This window comes from Podospora pseudocomata (assembly GCF_035222375.1).
Source record: "Podospora pseudocomata strain CBS 415.72m chromosome 1 map unlocalized CBS415.72m_1, whole genome shotgun sequence".
Taxonomy (NCBI): domain Eukaryota; kingdom Fungi; phylum Ascomycota; class Sordariomycetes; order Sordariales; family Podosporaceae; genus Podospora; species Podospora pseudocomata.
The window spans coordinates 3,346,584-3,369,810 of NW_026946363.1; the positions used below are offsets into that span (position 1 = coordinate 3,346,584).

Here is a 23,227-nt window from a genome sequence, read left to right on the forward strand (position 1 = left end):
ATCAAGTGTATACGCCATATCCCGGCCTCTTGTGTTGAGCCACCCATTGCGTTAACCTTATCCACCAGGCAAACACGGCCTGAGGGTAGAAGTTGGACTAAAAAGTACAGAGTAATACAACCTCCCACCGAAGAATCGAACAAATCATCTTTACACAAGCATCGACAAAAGAAAACAACAAGATCACCTCCAGGTACCATGTATCCTTCCTCTCCGCAACCCCGTCCTCTTCAGGCCGACATCCCCATTTACCATTAGACTCTTCCACCTTTTCCCTACACTAGATCTGTCTTTCCCCAGACTCCTCGCACAGTCCTGCCACTCTGACTTTGACAGCTTCAGTTTCTCTAGCACAAGCTCGACGAGGATTCGATCGTCTTCAGCAGACCATTTTGACCCGTCACCTTCTGTTACAATATCAGTCCCTTCACTCGTTGTGGGGTTATTGTCGACATATAGCCCGCTATGGTGCAAAGAGTGGTAGTCACCCCTCTCGAGACCCAAGGGGATGACCTCGGGGGCTATGCGGGAGCGCTTGGGGGTTTGCGGTGTTGGATCCTCCTCGGGCTCCTCTGCTTCTGGTTCCACATCGCTGGATGTATCCTCCTCGCGCCCCAAGTCATCGTCCACAGCGCGCCGACGTTTATTTGGCCCTCGGGAAGGATGCACCGGGGTGCGCTTCGCGATGCGCTTACGGGGCGGGGCTGTTGTTGGATCGGTCGCGCTGGAAGAAGAAGGTGTGTCGTTTTTTCGCGATCGCAGACGGAGCTTCAGAGGGGCCGGCGCGTGGGCGAGTGGTGATGTAGGCAATTGCGCATGCGTTGTAGTGGGTGGAGTGACGGGTTCTATGGTGGCGGGAGGTTGGGGGGCAAGTGGCGCAGGGCTGGCTAGCAGATTATGAAGTGAACGACATGTAGAGAAGATGTTGCCAACGGCGGTTTGTGTGGATATTTGTGGAGGGCTTGCGGGAGGAGAGGCGAGGAGAGAAGCCTGGAGGCGCGTCAATGGCGGTTGCGACGAGTCGCATGCCAGCGCAGACGGGAGCAACATGGTGTTCTGTTGTGCGATAGGATGTTCGGGCTATAGGTTGACGGGCGGCAAAGAGGCAGATCTGGGCCGGCAGCGATATAAGAGGCGGTGGCTAAATGAACCCGAACCCGGGAAAGAGGACGGCGGTTTGGGTTTGCGACCAGAGCTCTGGACGTCTGGGGAGGAATGCGCTATGGGTTACAGGCAGTCTTGCCTTGCGAAACCAGTGCGCGACGGTGTTGGTGACCGAGTGATACGGGAATTTGGTCTATACGGATCGTGGTACTAGGGGTGGTGGTGATGGCGGTTGAGGTGTCGGACAAAAAAGAAGGTGTGAGGAAGGTGAGGAGAGCGATGGACGGGCCAGGAATAATGCGCCTGTAATAAGAAGTGGGATAGGGCGGGCAGGGGAGTTGATGGCAGGGGGCCGTAGCCGGTTCTTAACGGTGGGCCACATGACGACCACTCCCAAACCCCCTCTCTCTATCCCCAAGAACCCGGACAGGGCATCGGCAGAGGGCGTGAGAGAAACTGCGAGAGGCTGCCGAAGGGCGGGTAGACCAATCAGGGAGGGTGTCTTCACCAGATGCAGCCCTCATGCAATCACTCAAAAGAAGTACAAAAACGGAGGAGGGTCTTGAGTGCTATGGACACAGATTGAACGAGCTTTGATTCCATATCTCACTCTCCTCTCCCCGCTCCGAACCGTCAATGTTCTACTCATGCTGGTAGTTTTTCTCTCAGAGCTTTGGAGAACACGCTCATCTCTTCACCTCGGCCTCTCTGACCTCAGCTCAAGGAGCCAGACGAGACCGAGAGAGTGGTATCATGCCCTGCATTGGTGCAAACAAGGGACTACTTCTCTGGAGAGATCGTCAGGAGTGTTGAAGAGAAAGGGAGCACGGGGAGCTCTGCAACTTGGTTGAAGAAGCAGGGCAGGGGAGGGCATCGTTGCAGTAGGGCAAAACCCCGCCGTGAGGCCATTTCAATCTGATCTACTTCTCACTCTCTCCTTCACCGGCCTTTCTTGTCAGACAAGGCAAAAGGCGGGGTTAGACCCCCCACGTATCGAGGAGCATATGTAAGAGAGACGATGCCAGTCATCTGAAGAAGATGCAGCTGCCTGTGGATATGGTGCTCCGGCTCCAGTTCCTGGGGAAGTTTGGCACCGCCCACCACCTCTGCCAAAGTGAATCCCGCCAGGGCAGTACTCCGTAGAATCTGGAAGGAAACGACCGAGGGGTTAGACGCGTTAGACACGCGCAGAGACGCGTCCAAGACGCGTTACAGGCGGGTCCCAATTAACGCAAAGTGTCCAATGCTTGTGTCATGGTGGGCTGGATGCAGGACTGATTGGCTGGCGGAAGAAACGGTCTTCGCCAAGTCCTGCAGCGGTGGACCCTGGAGCCACCATCCATGTGCGCTTTGATCATTCTCTGGTTCGACGCACGCAGGAGGACTTGAGACTCATCATGGTGTGTGATCTTTCACGTGATCCCCTTCAACCTCTCGTCCCTTTTCTTCCCTAGGTATGTTCTTGGGGCACTGTGTGGGCAGCCATTGCGGATCCCCAACCCTCGATCACGACTTTCAACCAATGTTCGTCTTCCAATGCCTTCTGCTCACACACTGGCCGGTCCCGAGATTGCATTCGATTCGCAGTTCCTCGCTGAGCAAACCCAGCTCTGATTGCCAATCTCCATATCTCTACCTCCCCTGTGGCCCAGGTGATGTTTGCGATATCGCCTTGCCTGTCACTTGAGACTTTGAGTTCTGATTCTGGGCATGAGGTAGACTGTAGACTGAGCTGGGATCCTCTCTTTCGAGAGCATATCACACGGCATTGCCCATAGCTTGTTGCGAACCGAGGCCACATCTCACATGCCTTAACGGTCTCATTTCAAGCACTCGATCATGAAATGACTGTGCCTGGGAATGATGACGTGCTCTGTGGCCCGTCATAGGATGACTCGCCTTCATTTGGCTTTGCCTCAGCACCGGCTACAAGAGGCGTCGTTTGCTCTCGATCTGAAGTCCCAGAGACTCATCAAGGCCCGAGAAGCTGCACGTCCTACAGAAACACGGCTCATGACCCGACATCTGATCTTTCTTTTTGTTGAGGAGATGCCGAGCGCCCGAATGCGGACCAAGTCAGTAGCACAAGTGAATACGGCCTGATAATCCGTTGTCGATCGACCAGGTGCCATTGAGTTCAAGCAAATCGAGAGCCAGTTGACATTGCCGTTGTCTGATGTTTCGGGTCTTGCGTGCCCAACATGACAAAGCCCAAGGTCTGCTTGGGATGCCGCGAGTCTCCAATCCCGGAGCAACTGACCCTACTGAGGACGGGGGGTTTCAGGAAATGGCTGGCAAGATGTTGATGAAGAATGACCTGCGATATCTAGCAATCATACAGGTGCATTCTTGGCTGTCTTTGCTATCAACACCCAAAACATCGGAAGGTCATGGAGGTGAATACACCCTACGCAGGGGACGACTGGTAACCTGCTGGTGGAAGTCAGCCTGGGCCCGTCTAGAGCAACAAAGGCAGAGACGGGCCCCGCTCGCCATCGTCAAATATCCCACAATTAAACCGCTCAAACACTCACGCTCATCTTATGTTTGATATCATTCACCGACGAACCTGGGTGTGCAGATCCCCACACGTCAAATCACCCCTCAAAGCACAATAATACCCACACGGCATCATGCTCTTTTGCAGTCTGAAGTAGGAGGATGGTGAAGTGGGAGGTCCTGGTCGCCGTTGCGACTTTCCCTCTTCCTCTCTCTTCCTCTCTCTCTCTCTCTCTCTCTCTCTCTCTCTCTCTCTCTCTCTCTCTCTCTCTCTCTCTCTCTCTCTCTCTCTCTCTCTCTCTCTCTCTCTCTCTCTCTCTCTCTCTCTCTCTCTCTCTCTCTCTCTCTCTCTCTCTCTCTCTCTCTCCACCACTCCACCTTCAGTACAATTCGCCAGCACACGTTGGTAAGATATCACTCCTCCCCTACCTATCACCACTCACATATCCTTCACCACTTACTTATCCTTCACCACTCACCTATTTATATCCCAAACCCCAAACTTTTTAAATCCTTAACTCAACCTTTCACATTCACCTACCCCTCAGAACACATCCATCTTTCACAGATTACCTTCACAGCCCTTTCCCCAACTACCTCTACCCTATTCCCCATCACATTCCTTTCCATATTATATCCTAACCTTTTTAAAACTCTACCACAACTTCTCAAAATCACATATCCTTTCAACACACACATCCTCTATAACTCCCTTACCTTTTATAACTTATCTATTCTCTATAATCTACCCATCCTTTCCAACTCTCTCGCCAACTCCACTCTCCTCTACCTTCTTCTCCTCCCTCTTTCTTATATTATATCCCATCCTTTCAAAAACTCTCAATCTTTCTTCTCTCCATCCTTTACCTGACTCTCTACCATATCATCTTTCACCATACCAAATACCCTTCAATACAACACCTATCCCAACACCCAACACCCTCTACCCCATCACCCACAACAACACCACCCCATCAACAACACCTATCATCAACATCCATCATCCTTCACCATATCCTTCACCACATCTTTCACCATATCCTTCACCACCTTATTCACTACATTATTCATCATATCCTTCCCCATATTATTCACTACTTCATTCAACCTAACTCTTCTTATTTTCACCTCAACTTCAACCTTTTAAAAGCTTACTCCAAACTTATATACATCAACCAAACTTCTACTAACTATCTATCCCAGCCTTTTTATCAACCTACCTTACTCTTCACCACCAATCCATCCAACCTTTCTCTTTCATAACAATACCACTCCTCACAACAACACTATTTCTCACAACTTCACAATTCATAACCACCTCACCTCAAATACATTACCACAATAAAGGGAAACATGGCCACCCCTTTCCCTTCCCCGGAAGCCGCTGCCGCCCCCGAATCCCTCATCGGTCTTCCCCGGAGGCCGCGCCCGCTAACGGCGCTTCCTCCGCCTCCCCTGTCACTCCCGGTTCCGCCGCCAGTGACAACATCGCCACCGCCATTGCTGCTGCTCTGTCCGCTTTACCTACGACTCCCGGCCCGCTAACACCGACGCCTCTGGTTCCTAGTCCCCTGACAACAGTGGCGAGAGTCCAGTTGTCCCTGTCCCTGCCAACACGCCTGTTAATTCCCCTCGATCGCCAAGGCCCGATGCTCTTCCTATGACGCCAGGTCTCGACTCTCACCGCACCCATCGAACCTGGAAGCCTCTATATAGCAAAGTAAACAAGGGTGATTTCTTGCGATAGCCATTCCCCAGGCGTTCTCCAGGAGTGCTGTGGCAAGGGATGCACTGTCCGGTTGTGCGAGGGCTGCGCCAGGGGCAATATTTGGGCACACCCAGCACCGCACACATTTCATCGATGCCAAAAAAATGTGACTGGCAGATCAGAAAGCCCTCGCCGAAGCCGAGGACCTCTCTGCGCGCTAGATAGGTCCGACGTTGTGTGGGAAGGGGAACCCCGCCTGCCTCCCGGAAGCGTGTACGTTTTGTTGGTCTGGAGGACGACGATGAGGCTGAGAAGGGCAACCGTCCCGCGAAGCGGCCTCAGGCTGAGCCTCCTCGACAACTGGCTCTCAAGCCTGTAGCCCAAATGGGCCAAGTCTACGAGCCGTTGAGCACTGGTCGCACCCCGTTGCCGAGCATGCATCCTCCTCGATGTACCGCCGGGCCCTCTCTGTTGCGCAATTCAGACTCTTACACGCGTGGGGCAGGTCCACAGGTGAATTGACAGGCCGCCGAGACTACCAGGCCCGTGAACAAAGCTGTGACAGGCCTCGAACGCCGCGAGACAGAGGGATTCAGTTTCCAGCCTCCTCCCGGGGCATACCACCAGCCCCAGAGATCCCAGGAGATGGGAACAAGGCAAGCCGAGACATACATGACCGGTCCCCAGAGAGACTTCCAGCCTGGAAGAACCTCCTCCCACCCGGTGCCTGTGCCTAGCAACAACTGGCCTACTTCATTCTCCCCCGAGGAGATCCGTCAGGTCCAGACTATCTACAGCATCACCTTTGGTGCCACCTACACAGGCAATATTGGGAGTTTTTACCACCGCCCCGTCCCCCAGCAACTTATTACCGCATCGATTCGCTCCTCCGCCTCTCCAGGTATGCCCCCGTCCAACACCTTCGGTCCACAACACCATCAGAACGTAGGAACTGCTTCCCGACTCCTGCCCCCCATCTTCAGCACGGGCTACGGGCACCGCTCATCTGACAAGAACGAAAAGGTAAGTCAAAACCCCGGTCACTCCATACACTTCCCACACTCTGCTCCATCCCCAAATATCACCCTCACAACGAACTCACACCTTTTCAACCCCAGATGACCCTCGAGGATGAGCGACTCTGGAACCTGCCCCACAGCACCTGGCTTCACAATCACGACGTCTCCGTCATACGCCAATTCAAGGGAGATTTGCTCCCTCTCAGCCAGTTCTGGGACGCGTTCAACCTCTATTGCTCGCAGAATAACATCCAGCATGCTCACCGCGCCACCAACCGGTTCGTCGACCAGAAGTGGCATCTTGATATCAAGGAGAGAGATGCTCGCCAAGCGGAGCGGAAGAAGGAGCACGAGTAGCGGATGGAGGAGATGGGGGGCCAGTGGCAGGGCCCTCCCTACTAAGCCAACAAACACCAACTTTGGGGGAAGACCAAGTGGTCTGAAAGGGGGGAAGAGGTCTGGAAGCTCATGGGGAGAATTGGAGATAGGAGGGAGGGGGGAAGGAGGTGGTGTGTTGGGCTGCTATTTGAGGGTTTAAAGAGGGATTGTTAGGTGGCAGATGGAGTTGCGATGATTTTTCTTTTTCACACACACAAAACAACAAAACAAAAAAAGGACTGTCAAGGATGCGAAGAACACGGGTCAGGGTGTTTGCTAGGGAATCAGTTAGTTTGCGATGGTTTTTTTCAGTTTCTTTTCCTTGTAATCTTTAGACAGCGTTGCTTTCAGGAAAAAAGGAGGTTTGTTGGCTGGGCGTATAGTCTTTCATAAAAGGGGGGGAAAATAGAGGTTGGCTGGCGATGAGTTGATGTTTAATGAGGTCTTTTTCATACTCTTGTACTTCTTTTCAGTTTGTTGGTGATGGTTTTTACCAGTTTCTTTTGTTTGTTTTCTTTGGGCCGCGTTGCTTTCAAGGAAAAAGGAGGATCGTTGGCTGGGCCTATGGTCTTTCATAAAGAAAAAAAAGAAAGAGATTGGCTGACCGGCGATGATTTCACGTTTAATGTGGTCTCTTTCATATTCTTTTGCTTATTTTTGGTGTGCGTTGCTTTCAGGGAAAGAGGGTATCATTGGCTGGACCTGTGTATGCTCTTTTAACAAGAGAAGACAATTCACATGACGATACGTTGATATTTTATGAAACTCCTACCCTAGGCGCTTTCCCATCGCATCATCATATGGTATTTGTTTTACGCCCTCTTAATCCTCTGTACATTCCCTATCTAACCTGAAATGTGACCAGGGTTATGGCTCTGCCCCTGAAAGTGCACCACCCACACCACCACCGCTGCACATCACTACTTATGACGACAGCCGCATCAATCAGCAATGGACCTATGAATCACAGTATAATAATGATCTCCTGATAACAAAACTATCAATTGAAGCTATTCTCTATTTAACTCCCACACTCGTGGATGTCGTTGCTAACGGTATCACTTATGCTACCAAATAAGTAAACAAACAAATAGTCAGCTAAGTCGTCAACCAGGTGATCAACTAAGAGGTTTATAAGGTATTTAACTACGTGGCTGATTAGGTAATAGTTAATTGTATATCTAGTGATAGCCGGGATAGCGGACAGTGATAGCTGGGATAATGGATGGTGATAGCTGGGATAGTAGGCAGTAATAGCTGGGATAATGGACAGTGGTAGGTGGTCTACCCAGTTGCATATGCGTCAGGAGAGATATTTATCTTTCCTGTTGGCCAGACCGGTAGTAATTCGCACCCTCGGAGTCATCAGTTGTTGAGCGATAGGCGTTTACACCATCCGCTCGTGTTCTCTAAGCACACTCAGATGACCATGTTTTATTTATGCCTTTATTTGACCACGCCAAAGGTTACCACACCATGGATAGTGGTAGCTGGGATAATAGATAGTGGTAGCTGGGCACGTAGGTGAAGAAATCCAGACCACATTTGCAACAGCAACATTCATCGCTCATCGACACATCACTCACCACTTTCTTGGTTAAATTAATTCCAAAAAATATATATACAAGTAATCAGAAGCTTCTAGAGAACTACATGATTTATTTTCTACAAGAAATCCTCATGTGGTGGCGGGTAAGAGATGGTGAGGTAAAGAAGGTCGATATCATCTTTGCACACTGGATTTCTTCACCCACGTGCTGGGGTAATAGAGAGTATAAGCTTAAATAGTAAATAATTGCCAGTATTTGCTTTCTTTGGCTCATTAAGTTGATATTTAATATTACATATAAGAGGATATAGACAACTTATTTCTACTTCTATATGACCTTCTGAGCATCCCGATATCCACAACCTTCACAAAATCTCATGCACTCTATACATAACTATTTAGAAGTCAACACCACTTGTTTAACTCTACCTTCCACGAACTAAAGCTTTCATGTAGGTATGCATTATCCCAGCTATCACTCTTTAATACCCCAACTATTACTCTCTATTACCCTCTATTACCCTCTATTACCACCTATTAACCCAGCCATTATTATCCATTACACCAGCTATCATCACTGTCCATTACCCAGCTATGACTTTATTAGGTGTATCACCTACCACTGTCCATTATCTCAGCTGATAAAATTGACACAGGCAAGATGATAAGTCAGACAGTTGTCTCTATCACTCAAATAGCTCCGGCTCGCCTCACAAGCTCTTCAACGATTCATTTACAATACACATTTATCCCCTCGAAAGGTACCGGGCACTTTGCTTCCATCACCGGCTATCACTATCCATTACCCCTGACAGGATATCGATGAGCAATATGATGGGCTACGGTAGCGAGTTACATCACCTTCAACACCATTTATTCCTGTGACCGCGAGACACCCACTCTCTCTCTCGCGGGCATACCTCTCGGACAGTTGTCAGACGTATCTAGATGGGCTGAATAGAGCATCAAGAAGTGTGCCAACATGTCTGTCCTCACCTCGAGCCCAACCACAGACGATATTGCAACTGTTTGCTGGAGCTTCATGATAGGCAAGACCGGGGTGGAAGTGAGACAGTGTTGGGCATGGAAGATATGTCGAACGATATGGGTGAACATCCTTTTTGCAATATGACATGAACATGCACTACAGTCTATACACTATTATTTACAGACCCTTGAGCCTGTTGTTTCCATGACAGTCTATCCCTACTAAGAGAAATGCCCCATTTGATCTTAGCGCCGGGAAAGATCTCAGTCTAAGAAACTTTATCGTGTCCTTTTAAGCACCCTTGCCATAGCCTTCTTCATACCCCATTGGTATTGCCAAATATTTCCTTCATCAGCCGATCCTTGTCACTGCCGAAAACCATCTCCAAGAGCTTCTCCTTTTCCGCACTCTTCTGCACCAGCTCCCAGAACGCTCCAGTGCCGTTGGCTTCCTCGTCATCTTCGGCCGTGTCATCGTCAACCCGCGAGTCACCCTGTTGTTTGGGCTCTTCTATAACGCGTCTCATGCCCGCCTCGAGCAACTCCCGTGCGCTACCGAACTCGGCCACACGGCCCTTGTCCATGACCAAGAGGCGGTCGAAGTCTGCAACGGTCGACAGTCGGTGAGCAATAACTAGAACAGTACAACCGGCAGCCGCAAACTCTTTACGAAGCGATTCTTGGATATTGCTATCGGTACCCCTGTCGATAGCGCTGGTGGCCTCGTCGAGTATGACAATTTTGGGACGCTTAAGAAGAGAGCGCGCAAGGCAAACCAGTTGTCGCTGCCCCTGGGACAAGTTTGCACCACCCGTGCTGATGGGTGTCGACAAGTTGGTAAAGATGTTGGCGTTGTCCGCAGGCAGGTTCAACTCTGACTCCGGCTCAATCACCGTGGGCTCTCCCTCAACAGCCGTGGAAGCCTCTGTTTCCGTTTCTGAATCTGCAAGGGGGATGGTGGAAGATCCCATAATGACTGAAGCTCCAGCTGGTGGGTATACAGCTGGACGGTCATGATCTTCAACGTGCTCAATAAGATGGACACGCTGCAGTGCCAATAGCAAATCGTGATCCTCAAGAAGTCCTTCCATATCCAGGTTCGATCGCAATGTACCACTATTACAAGTTCAAGTTAGTATATTGCCTCCTCTGATTCGAATCGAAAAAAGCACTTACGAGAAAAGGAAGGGGTCCTGCGGAATGATGGCAAGACGGCTTCGCAGCTGGCTAAGCTTCAAGGTCGAGATGTCGACATTGTCAATATAAACAGAGCCCTCAACAGGCACAAGAAGACGGAAAAACACAGCGGCCAGGGTTGACTTTCCGGCTCCTGTCCGTCCGACGATACCGACTCTCTCGCCAGCACCCACACTAAAGTTGAGTTTTTTGAGGACCGGGGGAAGGTCATCCGCATATTTGACTGTCAGATCTTGGACCTCGATCCTGCCCTCAGTAGGCCATGCTGCTGCGACATCCTTCCCGCCTTCCGGCTCCGTCTCGATTTCTGCATATTCCAAGACTCTCTCGCATGCGTTGAAACCCAGCTCCACTGACGTCAACGCTTGAAGAACAGATGTCAGCGCGTTTGTGTAGCGCAGGGCGAAGGCCAAACTGAATCCAGCCAAGGCGGCGTTGGTGTCACTAACTGCTACCGCATTGGCGACGACAGCAACGAAGAGAGCGCCAAGGACCCCCATACGTACAGCCATCCATCGACCAGATAGCTGGAGTGCCCACGAAGCCTTGGAGCTGTTGTCGATCAGGGTAAACATGCGCTTCATGTAGAACTCGGTGCGGTCGAAGGCCCGGATAGTTGAGAGACCAGAAAGCACAGAGCTGAACTGATCGTAGATCGGAGAATGAGACACGGAGTTGATTCGCTTGACCTCTCGGGCAGCGTCGATGTACGCCATGGACACTCGGACGTAGAGTATGAACAGGAGGATGCCGAAAAAAATGACGTACACCGAAACTGACAGACTATTCCCATCAAGTCAGTGATCTGTGTGTAAGGGGGCAGAACGAAACGGCCACTGTACCTGGTAGCAATAATAACCAGCAAAAACAGCACGGTGCGAATCAAGGTAAACGCTTGATTAGAGAGCCGGCGGTCCACAATGAACATATCTGACGTGAAGCGGTTGAGGATTCGACCAGCTGGAACTGTGTCTATCCATCGCAACGGAGCGCGGAGAATGGCATGTGTCATGTCTTGGAAAAGAACTCTGGAAGCCTTCATACCGATGACGAAGAAGGCCAGTACTCTTATTATCTGGACCAACAACGTCGAGAAGTCGATCACGAGCCAAACGGACAGCCCTAAAAAAAGGTCACAATGTCAGCCTCGTTGACGAACAACGGTAGTACGTGGCGCAAGACTTACAGAAGTAGATGCCATAGCCCCAGTGCCAACCCTCTCTCTCTTCGGAGCTAGAGCTGGCAGCAAAATGGAAGGCGTTCTTGGAGGTAGTTTGAACCGTGAAACGGAGGGCCTCTGGCTCTTCCGATGCTGTCTGCGCAAGCTCTTTCAAACTCCAAGCCCGGAAGACCGACAAGAAATGACCGAGCAATAGAATGCATACACCCCCAATCCAAGGCAACAGGCCGCCACTGGCTTTGAAGTAGGCTTTGTACACCTTGGTTTTGACACGACCTGTCTCTCTGCTTTCTTCGTCCTCTTTGGGTTTGCTCTTGGTTGCCAAGGGAGGCTGTCCATTTACCAGGCTATCATCCGTGGATGGAACATCTTGTTCAGACAGGGCCGTCAACGCAGAGCTGTCTTCAGAAGGTGTAAGGTGCTCAACCGAGAGGACTTCTCCGTTATGGAGCTGGATGTGAAAGCTAGCATGTGGCAGGACGAGCTCGGCATGATGAGTGGCGAGAATGCGAGTCCTCCCTCTCGCCAGCTTACCCGTCAAGGCTTTGTCAACGATCAAACGCCCGACATGAGCGTCGACGGCGCTGAGAACATCGTCCAAAATGAGAATCCCAGCCCGAGAGTAGAGAGCTCTAGCAAGGGCCGTTCGCCAGCGCTGACCGCCTGAAAGCGTCACCCCCTTGGGTCCAACTTCTGTTTGATCACCGTCTATCAGGAGCTCAATGTCCTTTTCAAGAGCACAAGCAACAAGGACCTTGCGATAGCGATCCTCTACAAAGGGGAGGCCAAATATCACGTTCTCTCTCACGGTGCCACCCTCGATCCAGGGAGTCTGAGAGACAAACGAGGTCAGTTCGGGGATAATCCACTCGGACTCAGGGATAGCCTTGGCATCATGGTCAAAGGGAGGCAGAACGGGCATCCGAATGACGCCGTTGAGTAGCTTGACTTCTCCCAGAATAGCGGCAAGCAAGAGGCTTTTGCCGGCGCCTGTTTTACCCGATACCAAAGTCAGTTGGCCAAGAGGGAATTCCAGGTTGATATTTCTGAGCATTGAGTGGGCGCCTCTCTCTTCGGCGGCATCCTCGTCATCAATCTTCTCGGTATCCTCAATTCTTGGCCACGCCACTGTGGCATCCTTGAACAGAATGGAGTCCCCGGGTTTTGATACTGGTTCCTTGTCAGATTGACTGAAGAACTTCTCCAACCGGACAGCACTGGTCCAAGCTTCGAGCAGGTATGTTTGAAGAAGTGGAAGGAGAGCTACAGCCTCATCCAGCTGGTCGAAAAGGCCGAGTGCGGTGAAAATCACGGAAGCCTTGATGTTTGTTCCGTTCTGCCAAACGTAAAGGAAGTACGTGACACTGGCCAGCATGATGGGTCCCAAGTTGATGATGAAAACAACAAGGCACTGCCATACAGCGACTCTCCAGTACTGTTTGAGCTCTTCGTTACGGCTCTTGAGAATCTTGTCCTCCCAATGCTGCTCCAAGGCCGAGAATCTGATTTGTCGCATGCCCTGCAGAGCCTCTGTCAACAGATGGGCCTTCCCATCTCGATACTTCATCAGACCAAAATGAAGGGCCGTGTATTTGGTGGACAAGCGCGAGCTGATGGGGATCACGAAGCACGCGGCGAGTAGGCCGCTGACCACTGGTAGCCAACCCATCAAACTAATACAAAACCCACCGGCAAAGATGAGTTTGAAAATAGCCATGGGGAAGTTATTGTTGTACATGCAAAAGATTGTAACGCGGTTGGAGTCAAGCTTCATGTGGTTGATGATGTTCTGTCGAGTCTCCGGTTCTTTTTCTTTGGCGTTGGCTTTCTTTCCTGGCTTGCTTGCGTCATTGACGCCATTGGGCTCGCCTGCTTTTCCATCTTTTTTGCTGTCGGTTTTGTCTTCTTTCTGGGCCGGGGGAGCTGTCTCGTACTGCTTCAACGCCTTGAAGAAAACCAGGGACTGCAGAAGTGAGCCAACAGGTATCTCCAGACGAGACGTGGTGATCCACCTAATCCAGTTATTGACGCCGACTTGGAGCAATTGGCTCAGAAGCAATCCTATAACCCAAATAAAGATGGTGGGATCTGTGGCTGTGTCTTTCTGCCGGTTCTCGATCCTCTTCAGGAAGTTGTACAAAACAACTTGCGGGAACAAGGCCAGAAGCGCGACGACCAGGGTAAGCAACCACTGCAAGGCCAGCTCCTTGGAATACGCGTAGATGAGCTGCTTCCAGAGCGGCAGCTTCTCGCGGCGCGTCTTGATGAATCTAGCCTGCAGGTTTCTTGATTTTGTGGCAAAGTCGAGGTTCGGGATGTCCTCAAGCTTGATCTGACGCTCCTTGGCCACATCAAAGATAACCCTGTTCCAGGAAAACGAGAATAGATCGAGAAGAGACCTGGTGTGTTGCTGGTCGACCAGCCCTTGATCATCGTAGACATCTGGTCTCCTTGAGAAAGAAGCAAAGCCCAAAAATGCGCCAACAGAAGCCGAAAATTGTACAAGGTAGAGGAAGCTAACCGCCCGGTATTTGGTATCCGAATCGGATTCCAAAATCAGGGCCAGCGCTTCGAATCCATGGAGCACAACTACCAAGACGGCGATGACAAGGGAGGATGCCAAGCCGTACACTGTCAAGCGGAACTTGGAGAGATAGAGATGCTTTGGAGGAAGAAGGATGGCCTGTAAAGCAAGAAGAGACTATTTGTAAATGTTAACATTGTTTCTGTATATTCGTCGTGTGTGATCAACCGCATGCCACTCACCCAACAGACAACCTCTGCCCAAAAGACCCAGTCGGAGAGAGTGGGCGGGATCAAGACGTTGGAGGCAATCAAAGCGCCAATACCAGCGAAGATGGCGAGGCCAACGGCAATGCGAGGTCGCGTGTCCGAGAAAGCCCGGATGGACTCTTCGGTCGCCACACCGTCGAGATCTTGGTACTCATCGTTGGCGTTGATGGGGGTGTAACCAGAGCCACCCCAGATGCCCTTCTCTCTCCAGGAACGGGTGACGGCAGGCGTTGACAGAACTGTTACCAGAACGGCGGCACCGACCCCAATTAACTCATGCAGGCGCTCCGAGCCTGGGATTTCGGTGGCCGTCCAGGCCATTTTGTCGGGAGTCGAAACTCTTGGCGCGGGAGTGGAGCTGAGAGTTGTAACGGAGAAGTTGAACCCTATTTGGTTTGTGATGGTGGATGTTGTTTCGGATGAGTCGCGTGGTGCATTGCAGTTCCTGTGTACCTGCAGAGAGACAGATTGTTGGATGGACAATAGGATCAAACTCCCGTCGCAAATCCTGCAAAAAGATCGGTTTTGGGGGGCAAATAATTGTTCGAGCTCCAGAAGTAAGAAAAAGCCATCAAGGTTCCTAGCGGTCAGAGAGCGGCGGCACAGTGCGCATTGTGTGAGTCGGACTAGGCAGCGATGATATCGACATCATCAGTGCCCGCCATCCAACCAAGACAAAGGAGAAACTGCACTTTTGGAGGCCGTCGTACAATAGGTATACGGAACTACATCACAACCTCTGGGCAGGATCATCTATCTGTATTTCGGCCCTGTATACATTGGCATCAAGCATCGACCTCGAGGTTGGGCCATCCGCACTGTGTTTCCTAAGCAATTGACAACCAACTGCCGTTACACGCCACGGCACTTTTCTCACTAGCGATCTGGCTTACAGCTCTTCACGGGTCTCTCCGACATGAACCAGCTGCCATTTTATCTGAATAATTATGTTATACTACATGGTCGTAACATCATAAGAGTCTCTCAAGTTCCATAGACGCTCAGCCGTTCAGAACAGTGCCTCCATTGCAGTGGATCGTCTGTCCACTGATGGCCGAACTATCGGTAGACGCGAGGAACACAACGCAGGTTGCGATCTCACTCGGTTGTGCGGGCCGACCCATTGGGCTGGTAAATTGCTTCTGCGCGTCATCGTTCATCGTCGACGGGATCAAGGGGGTCCACACGGGACCTGGCGCAACAGCATTCACCCGGATACCCTGGCCAACCTTCTGATTGCTCAGTCCACGGGTTAAAGAAATGATGGCGCCTTTGGTCGATGTGTAATCCAACAAGTCAGGCCGGCCGATGTAGGCGTTAATGCTTGCATTGTTGATGATGGTGCTTCCAGGCTTCATGTGAGGCAGTGAATACTTGGCCAGGTAGAAGTAGGGGTGGATGTTGGTGTCGAAGGTATGGATCCATTGGTCCCTTGTGGCTCGCTGTCAGTCGTCTTTCCTCTTCATGTTATTTTCAACCGTCATACTCACTCGGACAAGTCCTTGATGTCAGAAACCATCATCTGATAGGCCGCATTGTTGAAAAGGATGTCGATCTGGCCATTGAATAGTTTGACGGCCTCATCGACCACCTTCTGGCAATTCTTGCGGTCCCGCAGATCGGTTGAAATGAGATGACATTGCTGACCGTACTGCTCAACACGTTTCTTGGTCTCTTGGGCATCATCCTCTTCCTCAGGCAGATAGGCAATCAGCGAGTTGGCACCCTCCATGGCAAACAGGATGGCAGTCGCACGGCCAATACCAGAATCACCACCTGTGATGATGGCATTCTTGCCCTTGAGCTTGCCGGCAGCTCTGTACTTTTGGTTCTTGCCATCGCTAGTTGGGATCTCATCGAACAGTGGTGTAGGATATGGCATTTTGGCCTCTTTTCCAGGGAAGTCCTGGTGCGTCACCGGGATCTCGTGCCCTGTCACTGTGTTAGTCCCGAGTATTTTGATATAAGACAGCAGTGTGGCCGCTCGACTTACCACTCTGGAATTGTCCCTTGTCAGTCATTTTGAATGATTGGTCTTCGATCGATGCGAAATTGCTTCCTCGGGTAAAGAAGGATGTTTGAATGAATAGGAATCAACCAGGTCAAAAGAACAAAAAGGGTCTCTGAAATATTTATATTAAATCGGACATCTGAAGGTGAGTTGCTACTGCAGGTACCCAGTCTATGACATAATTGGGGAGCTTCTGGAAGGTGTCCGCAATCACAATGACGACATGCAATGGGGTTGGAGCTTTTGCTCCCCCAACAGTCGGACACCCATTTACCTTTTCAGAGAAGAGACTGAAAACATTCGGCCGGTGTCAAATTCGACAGCTGCATGCTCTCGGGTGGTCAGGCGTTCGTGAAATCCCATGGCTCTGATTGGCCAGGCATCCTTCTTCAACAATAAACAACACCACCTCGGATATCTCATCAACTTCTGGGCTGGACAATATTTGACTCGGTACTCAAGTATAAAAGGCCAGTTGCTTGTTAAAACTGCTCAAGCGTTGATGTTGCGCGACCACTCACCGGCAGTGACAAGCTTGATAGGAATGAGTCGAGCTCACGAGCTGGTGTCTCTCGGAAGCAATTTCATAACCCCAGGCCGGCGGTTTGCTCTAGTCTAGCCGAACGGTTTGGTCAACGGCGGTGGACCGTTGAGTCGTGACTCTTGTTTTGCAAGGCTAAGTTTAAATGGTTTGACTACTTCTAGGGCATCGTAGAATCCATGCTCTTGGGCAACTCAGTATAATAACACAGCAAAATGTCAATGATCATGTTGTGCAAGTCCTTATCCATAGAAGAGGTCTTCTTGGTGGACACTCATTTGAACTCGTTCTGCCGTGTCCTTCTTGTCGCTGTTGTGCAGCATGTTGTCTGATCTTGACCCTCGAGGGGTTCGGCTTTTTGTGCTTCAAATTACATTCCTCGCACTTGTCTATATTTTCGTTTCTCTTCGAATTCTCGTTAAATCTTTGACTATCAAGAAGATATCACTAGACGATTGGTTGATATTTGCGGCTGTGGTACGTCGATAAGTGTCAAACCACCACCCACTCTTGACGAAGTGATAACAGTTATTTTCTGTAGATTGTTTACACCACCCATACAACCATCACCGTATGGGGCATCGTTAACGCAAGCGAGGAAGGAGTTAAGGACTTCGTCAGGGGCGAAAACATTGCTCTACACTCCTGGTTCCTCAACGAAGCTCTCTACGCGCCGTTGTCAGCACTCATTCGAAGTTCAATCGCCGTCTTGCTGCTTCGCATAGCCACCGACAAAATCCACAGAAACATAATATACGTAAACCTGGCCTTTACTTGGACCATTACCGCCATCTACTTCTTCATCGTTATCTTCCAATGCTCACCCTCTTCATATTTCTATGATCAAGTCCTGGATCCATCCGGCGGGAGCTGGTAAGTCACAAATTCTATCAAACAAACCATGTACTCCTGTAGTCTCACAAAAAGGGGTTGCCAAGCATCGACAAAAACGTCGTCCCGCGCGTGACCATCGCCCACAGCATCGTCAACGCCGTAACCGACTTCATTCTGGCCTTCCTTCCCATTGCCATCCTTTGGAATGTCAAACTCAACAAGCGTACCAAGGTTGGAGTGGCAACTCTTCTCGGAATGGGCATACTCGCGGGGATATGTCTGATAGTCCGTATCCCCTACGTCAAGTTCATACCCGTTTCCGATCCTGAGTTTCTCGAACAAACAAAGTAAGCTTCAAGTTCTCCCTCGCCATCTTTACAAACAAGTCTGACACCAGCGCAGTGGTACCGCCTTCTGGAGCGTAATGGAAACTTCTCTCGGTATCATCGCCAGCTGCGCAGCCACGCTTCGCCCTCTTATGTGCGGATTTGGACCAAGGCGAAACCCCTGGCGCCAGGGCAGCCACCTCAATAAACCCATGTCCCGATCTCGATCCAAGAAAGACAGAGCTTCCAGCGCAGCAAACTCCAGGCCCCAAAATCGCGCCAGCATAATTACGCTAGTCCAGTCCCAGAATCTCCGAGAGACAAAGGACGACTACCCCCTCCCGTACCAATCCATCTCCCTGAATGATATCTACAGTCCAGTACATTTGCCTCACAACGCACAAATTCGTGAGACCGATTCTCCCGACTTTGAACTGGCCATGCAAATGCCTGATCCCGACCCTAACCCCATGCAGTACTCAAACCATCATGAGCATCGATATCCACATCATTACGAATCGAGGGGTCCGGGAAGGCTTTGGGACAGGAAGCGGACAATAAGTGCGACCTCGATATACTCTCCAATGTCAGGTGGTGTCAGAATCAAAACTAGTATTGAGATCACGAGAGAGACTCATTCGCCCGAAGGAAGGGAAACGCCTCAGGACTCCCTCAACTTCCCAATTTACGGTGAGCAGGTGGTCACGATCAACGGCCCAAAAGGGCCGCGTAGATGTAGGTCTGCTCAGTGAAGTTGTGGTGAGAGGTATCATTGTATACGGGGTGTACCTATTTTTGGAGAATGACAACACATATTTCTCCGCGAAAGTGTTAAAATCGTACCATCCCGCTAGCAGGGGCAGGAAATAGTGAAAAGAAAAAGTAAGAACGAAGGAAATTGACGTAAAAACCACAATCAAGTGCAGATTTTACCAACATAGCATGCCGATATGTAGTTGTATCAGAAGTCAGGCAAAAGATGCAACGCTCCCCGGTCAAGAATCCGGCGCCGGCTCCCATGTCTTGTTCCCGAGGACACTGTAACAGCCAACAGCCCCATTCGAGTCATAGAGTGTGGTGTCTGGAATCTTTTGTTAGTAAAGTCAACTGGCGTCACTTGTGACAGAAGACGCTTACTCAAGTCGAGCGTCGAGTTAGTGTGCCCGCCGTTCATATCCCAACACAAACAACTCAAATGCAGCGTTTTGTCATGAATAAAGGTACAGTTCTCGCATGATCCGGAGTAGTTCCCACTGTCCTCGAGTTAGGGAGACTGCTTTCTTGGACGGGATCAAGAGACGTTTCACTCACTTCTCATATACTACAAGCTGTCCAGCATTGTTTCCCGCGCAATGATCCAAGTCCAGCCTGACGTGACGTGTTATCAGTATGCCTCTCTTTTGGAGCCACCAGAGAGAGGGACGAGCACTCACATGCTGTAATTGAATCCGTAAATATCAACATCGTCGTTGAGACAATAGACACCAATCCAGTGATGTTTGTCGGTCAGGTTGGCGCCTGCATAGGCGCAGTCATGGGTGAAGCCACCTTCGCCCGAGGTCAACAAGGGGAACACAAGGCCCAGAAGAAGAACGGTGGCGGTCAAAACGCGATACGTGGAGAAGGTGCCCATGTTGTCAGATTCTAAGGCTGCTCCGGTGCTTTTGAACCTCCGACGACCCGATGGTATAAGTCGAGGTGGGTTGGCAGAGCTCTGCGGGAACTTGGGGGCCACTCGCTCTGGTGACGGTAAGTGTAAACAATGAGGAGGTAGATGAGAGCAAAAGGGCAGATACTAGTACGAGAAATATCTTGAAATAGCCACAGTGTCGAAACTAAAATGCCTGGCCGGCCCCGACGAAACCACCTACTCGGATAAATCAAGGAAGGTGGAGACTTACAAAGTGGTGGGCAGCATGGTTCATGATCGAAAATGGAAAGAGCAACTCCCCCAGGGGCAGGCACTCTACACAAGCTCAATATCCACCCACGTCACGACCCAGGGAGCTGAGATTAGCTGGGCCAGCTCGGTGTTACGGAAAAGCCCACAAACTTGCTAGATCAAACACAGGACCGGAAGCCATGGACCTTCTTTGACCTCATGCTTCCAGGTTCCTACTGCAGTCGTCAACAAACCATCTCTCTTCCTTCATCCCGCTCCTTCCCAGATCATCGTTACGGACGAATACTCCCGCCCGGACCTCTTGATAACCGACGACTACCTGCAAGAGCTCTGAAGCAAGCCAAGTGCTTTCCTGATTTGGCCGACCAGGGGTCCTGCCATCGACGGTCTTTGTCCCCAATGTCTCTCAAAGGTGTCTGTGGGATATTGATAGGTAGGCAAAGCTGACCAAGAGGCTGAGAACCTCACTTCCACTGCAGCATTCAAGGTCTTCCATGAGACATTCTTGACATCTGCAACACCGCTGGAGCAGCACAGCAGAAAGCCGAGCCCGTTTGCTGCACGTTGTACCGACTTCTTGCACTACACATGACCTGCATGGATATCGGCGTGATGTCCATATTTGTGAAATCGGTTGTTTTCATACTTCATCATTTACGAGTATGAAATATTTATCTAGAATAGGAAGAGTACGGCTCGAGGATCAACATGGTACATTACATGAGGGCTTGATGTGCTACATCAAAATGTATAAGCTACGTATCTTGTTCATGAAGGTGCCTGCTGCATAGCTCCTGCTGAAGATTCCGAGTTCAGTATCACCAAACTCCCAGTATCATCATACCCAACCCGGCCCTCGTCCACTGCTCTTCGCAACTCCTCACGAAGAGGCTCTCGATCACCCGTTACCGGGTCCCATTCCCATCCTTCCCGCATCCTGCAACCAAGCTCAAGTCAGCAAAACTGTTCAGGTCGGGCCTCGCTAGGGAATTGCCCTCTTTCCTACCCGTGTGTGACACAGAACCCCCAGGTCACAAACAACACAGGAAAACAAGAGAAGGAATAAAGTATAACATACCACATCCATCTCAAACAAGCTCTCAGCTCCTTATCCTTGGGTAGCACCCTCATCCACTCCGGCTGGAACCCTTCCCCTCGTCCCCCCTTCCCAGTCCAATTCTCCGCCCGACCGAGTAGCTCATCCCTACAAAATATCCTCCACGAGTCCAACGTATACGCACCCTGCGTCAAATGCCCAAGTTCCCAAGCCTGCCCTATCGCCCGTTCCCTTCTATCCTTTACCATATCCATCACATCAAGCCCCCCTCCACCATCCCCATTAAAATTACCATTGTCAAAATCCTCGGCACCAAAAACCTCCCCAGCTGTAACATTTCTACCATCCTCGACCGAAGGATAGTTCCTCACCCCATACCTTCTCTCCCTCACCGGCGGGTTCTCCACAAACCCCCTTGCATACTTTTGTATGATGGCATACCTGTGCTCCGACAACCCCAGCGGCTTGATCAACTCCACCACCTCATTCTTATTCTCCTCCTTTGCCAACTCTTCCGGCGTCGGAAACCGTCTGACCAACTCCCAAAACACGGGGATGGCGATCTTCCCAGCGGTTTTGATCAAAAAAGTCACGGCGACCAACAGGTGAAAAGGGGAGTGTGCTAGCTCTTCCTGAATGAGACCAAACTTTGGGGCGCCCAACGGTGGGATTGGGAGGCTGGATACCACGCCGGGAGGCGGTTTTCGGAGGGGCCGGTTTGGAGTTGGGGGGCGGTTGATGAGCGGTGTTTCTTGTTGCTGGACTTCTTGTCTTTCTTGGACAAGCTCTTGTGACGGTGGTGGACTTGTGCTAAAAAAGGGGGAGGTTTTAGTTCTGCTCGTTACCTTGATGGCTTGTTCGGTTCGGGTGCGCGCGCGGTGGCGAGGTGATGATGGGTTGGAATGGATGGGTTTGGAATCGGTGTGAGGTAAGCCAGGTTTATGGCTTGGAACAGGGCCGTGGGAGGGAAGAAGAGGATAGAGTTGCGAGTGGACTTCATGATGATGGGGAAGGTTGTTACCTAAGTCGATGCCTGGAATTGTCGGGAACGGCACGGGCGTCTGGCGAGCCATAGCCGGCGCCTCTTGCTTCAAGTTTTTGCTTGGGAATGAGGGGACAGGGACAGTTGTTTCTTTAGACGTTGAAACAGCTTGACAGTCTGAGGAGGAAGGCATAGCTGTTTTGAAGCTGATCCCAAGATCTTTTTGGAGTTCTTGAACGATTTTGTCGAACCGTTCAAAAGGGGCCGATAGCTCCTCACGCAACTTATTCGCTAGCTCGTCGAACTTGACAAACGCCTGGAAAGATGATGCCGGGGCTGGGGCTGGCTGAAGTTAGTATGTTTGCTACTCGATGCATTTGATGTAAACTTACCCGAAGAGCTAACCGCGCCATTCATATCCTCGTCACCATCCCAAAAGTGAGAGGTATGCTTTGACGTTTGTTTGGCCTTGTTGATTTCATTCTTCTGCTGCACATTGGCATCTGAATACTGAGGTGCCATTGTTGTCTCTTTATTGCCACGCATCCAAGTAGTATTCTGCTGCTTCTTGACGGCGTTAGAGGGGGCTTGTCCCAAGGCAAAAGCTTGCTGCCGAGATCCTTGAGACTGGTCGGTATGAAAGACTAAACCCGAAAGCACCTCATCTGCTATGACAAGTCGCTTGGTGAGTGCAGCAGTTGATTATTATTGATTGGGATTTTTCTGGCTGTGGTGACTTGAAGATCCGTTTTGGAACAATGCCCAGCGTGGGTATACCAGTCAGTATTAGGTGGGCAGTAAGAGGGAATAATTGGTGGAGAGAAACAGATCGAGGGTTGATTCTCGTCACGTAAAAGAACCTACATAAACAAAACAAAGTGAGGTCGCCGGTCACAAGAGAGTTCGCCGAGCCAACTTGATTAGTGTCGTTGATGCGGGTCTACGTGGGGAGGTGGTATCACTTTATCTTGGTGCATCATCTCAACCGTCAACATGGGTTAAACCACCAGAAAAACATATTTCCTGTCATCATCAACCATTTTGGTACTGCCAAACTCTAGACCACAATGCTGAACGACAAGGAAAGTCTAGCTGTATTGAGACCGAGACATTTGATTTACACACCATCACACTTCCCCGCTGCTCCATCTTCCTCTGA

At 50.6% G+C, this 23,227-nt stretch overlaps 7 protein-coding genes across 7 annotated transcripts; 1 reads left to right on the forward strand and 6 right to left on the reverse strand.

Moving 5' to 3' along the window:
• Positions 1-183: 183 nt before the first annotated feature.
• Positions 184-1,050, reverse strand: QC762_112500 (uncharacterized protein; the record flags this gene model as incomplete). Its single annotated transcript, XM_062885668.1, has 1 exon — positions 184-1,050. One exon carries the CDS (start codon positions 1,048-1,050, stop codon positions 184-186), a length of 867 nt encoding a protein of 288 aa, XP_062748653.1.
• Positions 1,051-5,695: 4,645 nt separating this feature from the next.
• On the forward strand, positions 5,696-6,687 carry QC762_112507 (uncharacterized protein; the record flags this gene model as incomplete). Its single annotated transcript, XM_062885669.1, is given in 3 exon segments — positions 5,696-5,824; positions 5,837-6,334; positions 6,430-6,687. The coding sequence occupies 3 exon segments, from the start codon at positions 5,696-5,698 to the stop codon at positions 6,685-6,687; spliced, it is 885 nt and encodes a 294-aa protein (XP_062748654.1).
• Positions 6,688-8,798: 2,111 nt separating this feature from the next.
• On the reverse strand, positions 8,799-15,020 carry QC762_112510 (uncharacterized protein). Its single transcript, XM_062885670.1, has 6 exons — positions 14,388-15,020; positions 11,628-14,322; positions 11,284-11,563; positions 10,421-11,224; positions 9,439-10,360; positions 8,799-9,185 (listed from the first exon to the last, which is right to left on the reverse strand). The coding sequence occupies exons 1-5, from the start codon at positions 14,733-14,735 to the stop codon at positions 9,562-9,564; spliced, it is 4,926 nt and encodes a 1,641-aa protein (XP_062748655.1). The 5' UTR covers positions 14,736-15,020; the 3' UTR covers positions 8,799-9,185; positions 9,439-9,561.
• A 262-nt stretch (positions 15,021-15,282) lies between these two features.
• Positions 15,283-16,797, reverse strand: QC762_112520 (uncharacterized protein). Its single transcript, XM_062885671.1, has 3 exons — positions 16,408-16,797; positions 15,905-16,346; positions 15,283-15,845 (listed from the first exon to the last, which is right to left on the reverse strand). The coding sequence occupies exons 1-3, from the start codon at positions 16,433-16,435 to the stop codon at positions 15,416-15,418; spliced, it is 900 nt and encodes a 299-aa protein (XP_062748656.1). The 5' UTR covers positions 16,436-16,797; the 3' UTR covers positions 15,283-15,415.
• A 1,012-nt stretch (positions 16,798-17,809) lies between these two features.
• QC762_112525 (uncharacterized protein) lies at positions 17,810-18,173 on the reverse strand (the record flags this gene model as incomplete). Its single annotated transcript, XM_062885672.1, has 2 exons — positions 17,810-18,079; positions 18,141-18,173. The coding sequence occupies 2 exons, from the start codon at positions 18,171-18,173 to the stop codon at positions 17,810-17,812; spliced, it is 303 nt and encodes a 100-aa protein (XP_062748657.1).
• Positions 18,174-18,834: 661 nt separating this feature from the next.
• On the reverse strand, positions 18,835-20,458 carry QC762_112530 (uncharacterized protein). Its single transcript, XM_062885673.1, has 4 exons — positions 19,560-20,458; positions 19,438-19,494; positions 19,264-19,379; positions 18,835-19,207 (listed from the first exon to the last, which is right to left on the reverse strand). Exons 1-4 carry the CDS (start codon positions 19,757-19,759, stop codon positions 19,122-19,124), a joined length of 459 nt encoding a protein of 152 aa, XP_062748658.1. The 5' UTR covers positions 19,760-20,458; the 3' UTR covers positions 18,835-19,121.
• Positions 20,459-20,728: 270 nt separating this feature from the next.
• Positions 20,729-22,614, reverse strand: QC762_112540 (uncharacterized protein; the record flags this gene model as incomplete). Its single annotated transcript, XM_062885674.1, has 3 exons — positions 20,729-20,966; positions 21,108-22,410; positions 22,461-22,614. 3 exons carry the CDS (start codon positions 22,612-22,614, stop codon positions 20,798-20,800), a joined length of 1,626 nt encoding a protein of 541 aa, XP_062748659.1. The 3' UTR covers positions 20,729-20,797.
• Positions 22,615-23,227: the final 613 nt, after the last annotated feature.

Coding starts and splice junctions, on each gene's coding strand:
- QC762_112530 (XM_062885673.1), bottom strand. CDS start 19,759: ATGGGCACCTTCTCCACGTATCGCGTTTTGACCGCCACCGTTCTTCTT. Junction 19,495..19,559: donor TACGGATTCAATTACAGCAT/GTGAGTGCTCGT, acceptor ACGTCACGTCAG/GCTGGACTTGGATCATTGCG. Junction 19,380..19,437: donor CAGCTTGTAGTATATGAGAA/GTGAGTGAAACG, acceptor ACTCGAGGACAG/TGGGAACTACTCCGGATCAT.
- QC762_112510 (XM_062885670.1), bottom strand. CDS start 14,735: ATGGCCTGGACGGCCACCGAAATCCCAGGCTCGGAGCGCCTGCATGAG. Junction 11,564..11,627: donor GGGCTATGGCATCTACTTCT/GTAAGTCTTGCG, acceptor ACCTTTTTTTAG/GGCTGTCCGTTTGGCTCGTG. Junction 10,361..10,420: donor CAGGACCCCTTCCTTTTCTC/GTAAGTGCTTTT, acceptor AACTTGTAATAG/TGGTACATTGCGATCGAACC.
- QC762_112520 (XM_062885671.1), bottom strand. CDS start 16,435: ATGACTGACAAGGGACAATTCCAGAGTG. Junction 16,347..16,407: donor CAAGGGACAATTCCAGAGTG/GTAAGTCGAGCG, acceptor ACACAGTGACAG/GGCACGAGATCCCGGTGACG. Junction 15,846..15,904: donor GACATCAAGGACTTGTCCGA/GTGAGTATGACG, acceptor GCGAGCCACAAG/GGACCAATGGATCCATACCT.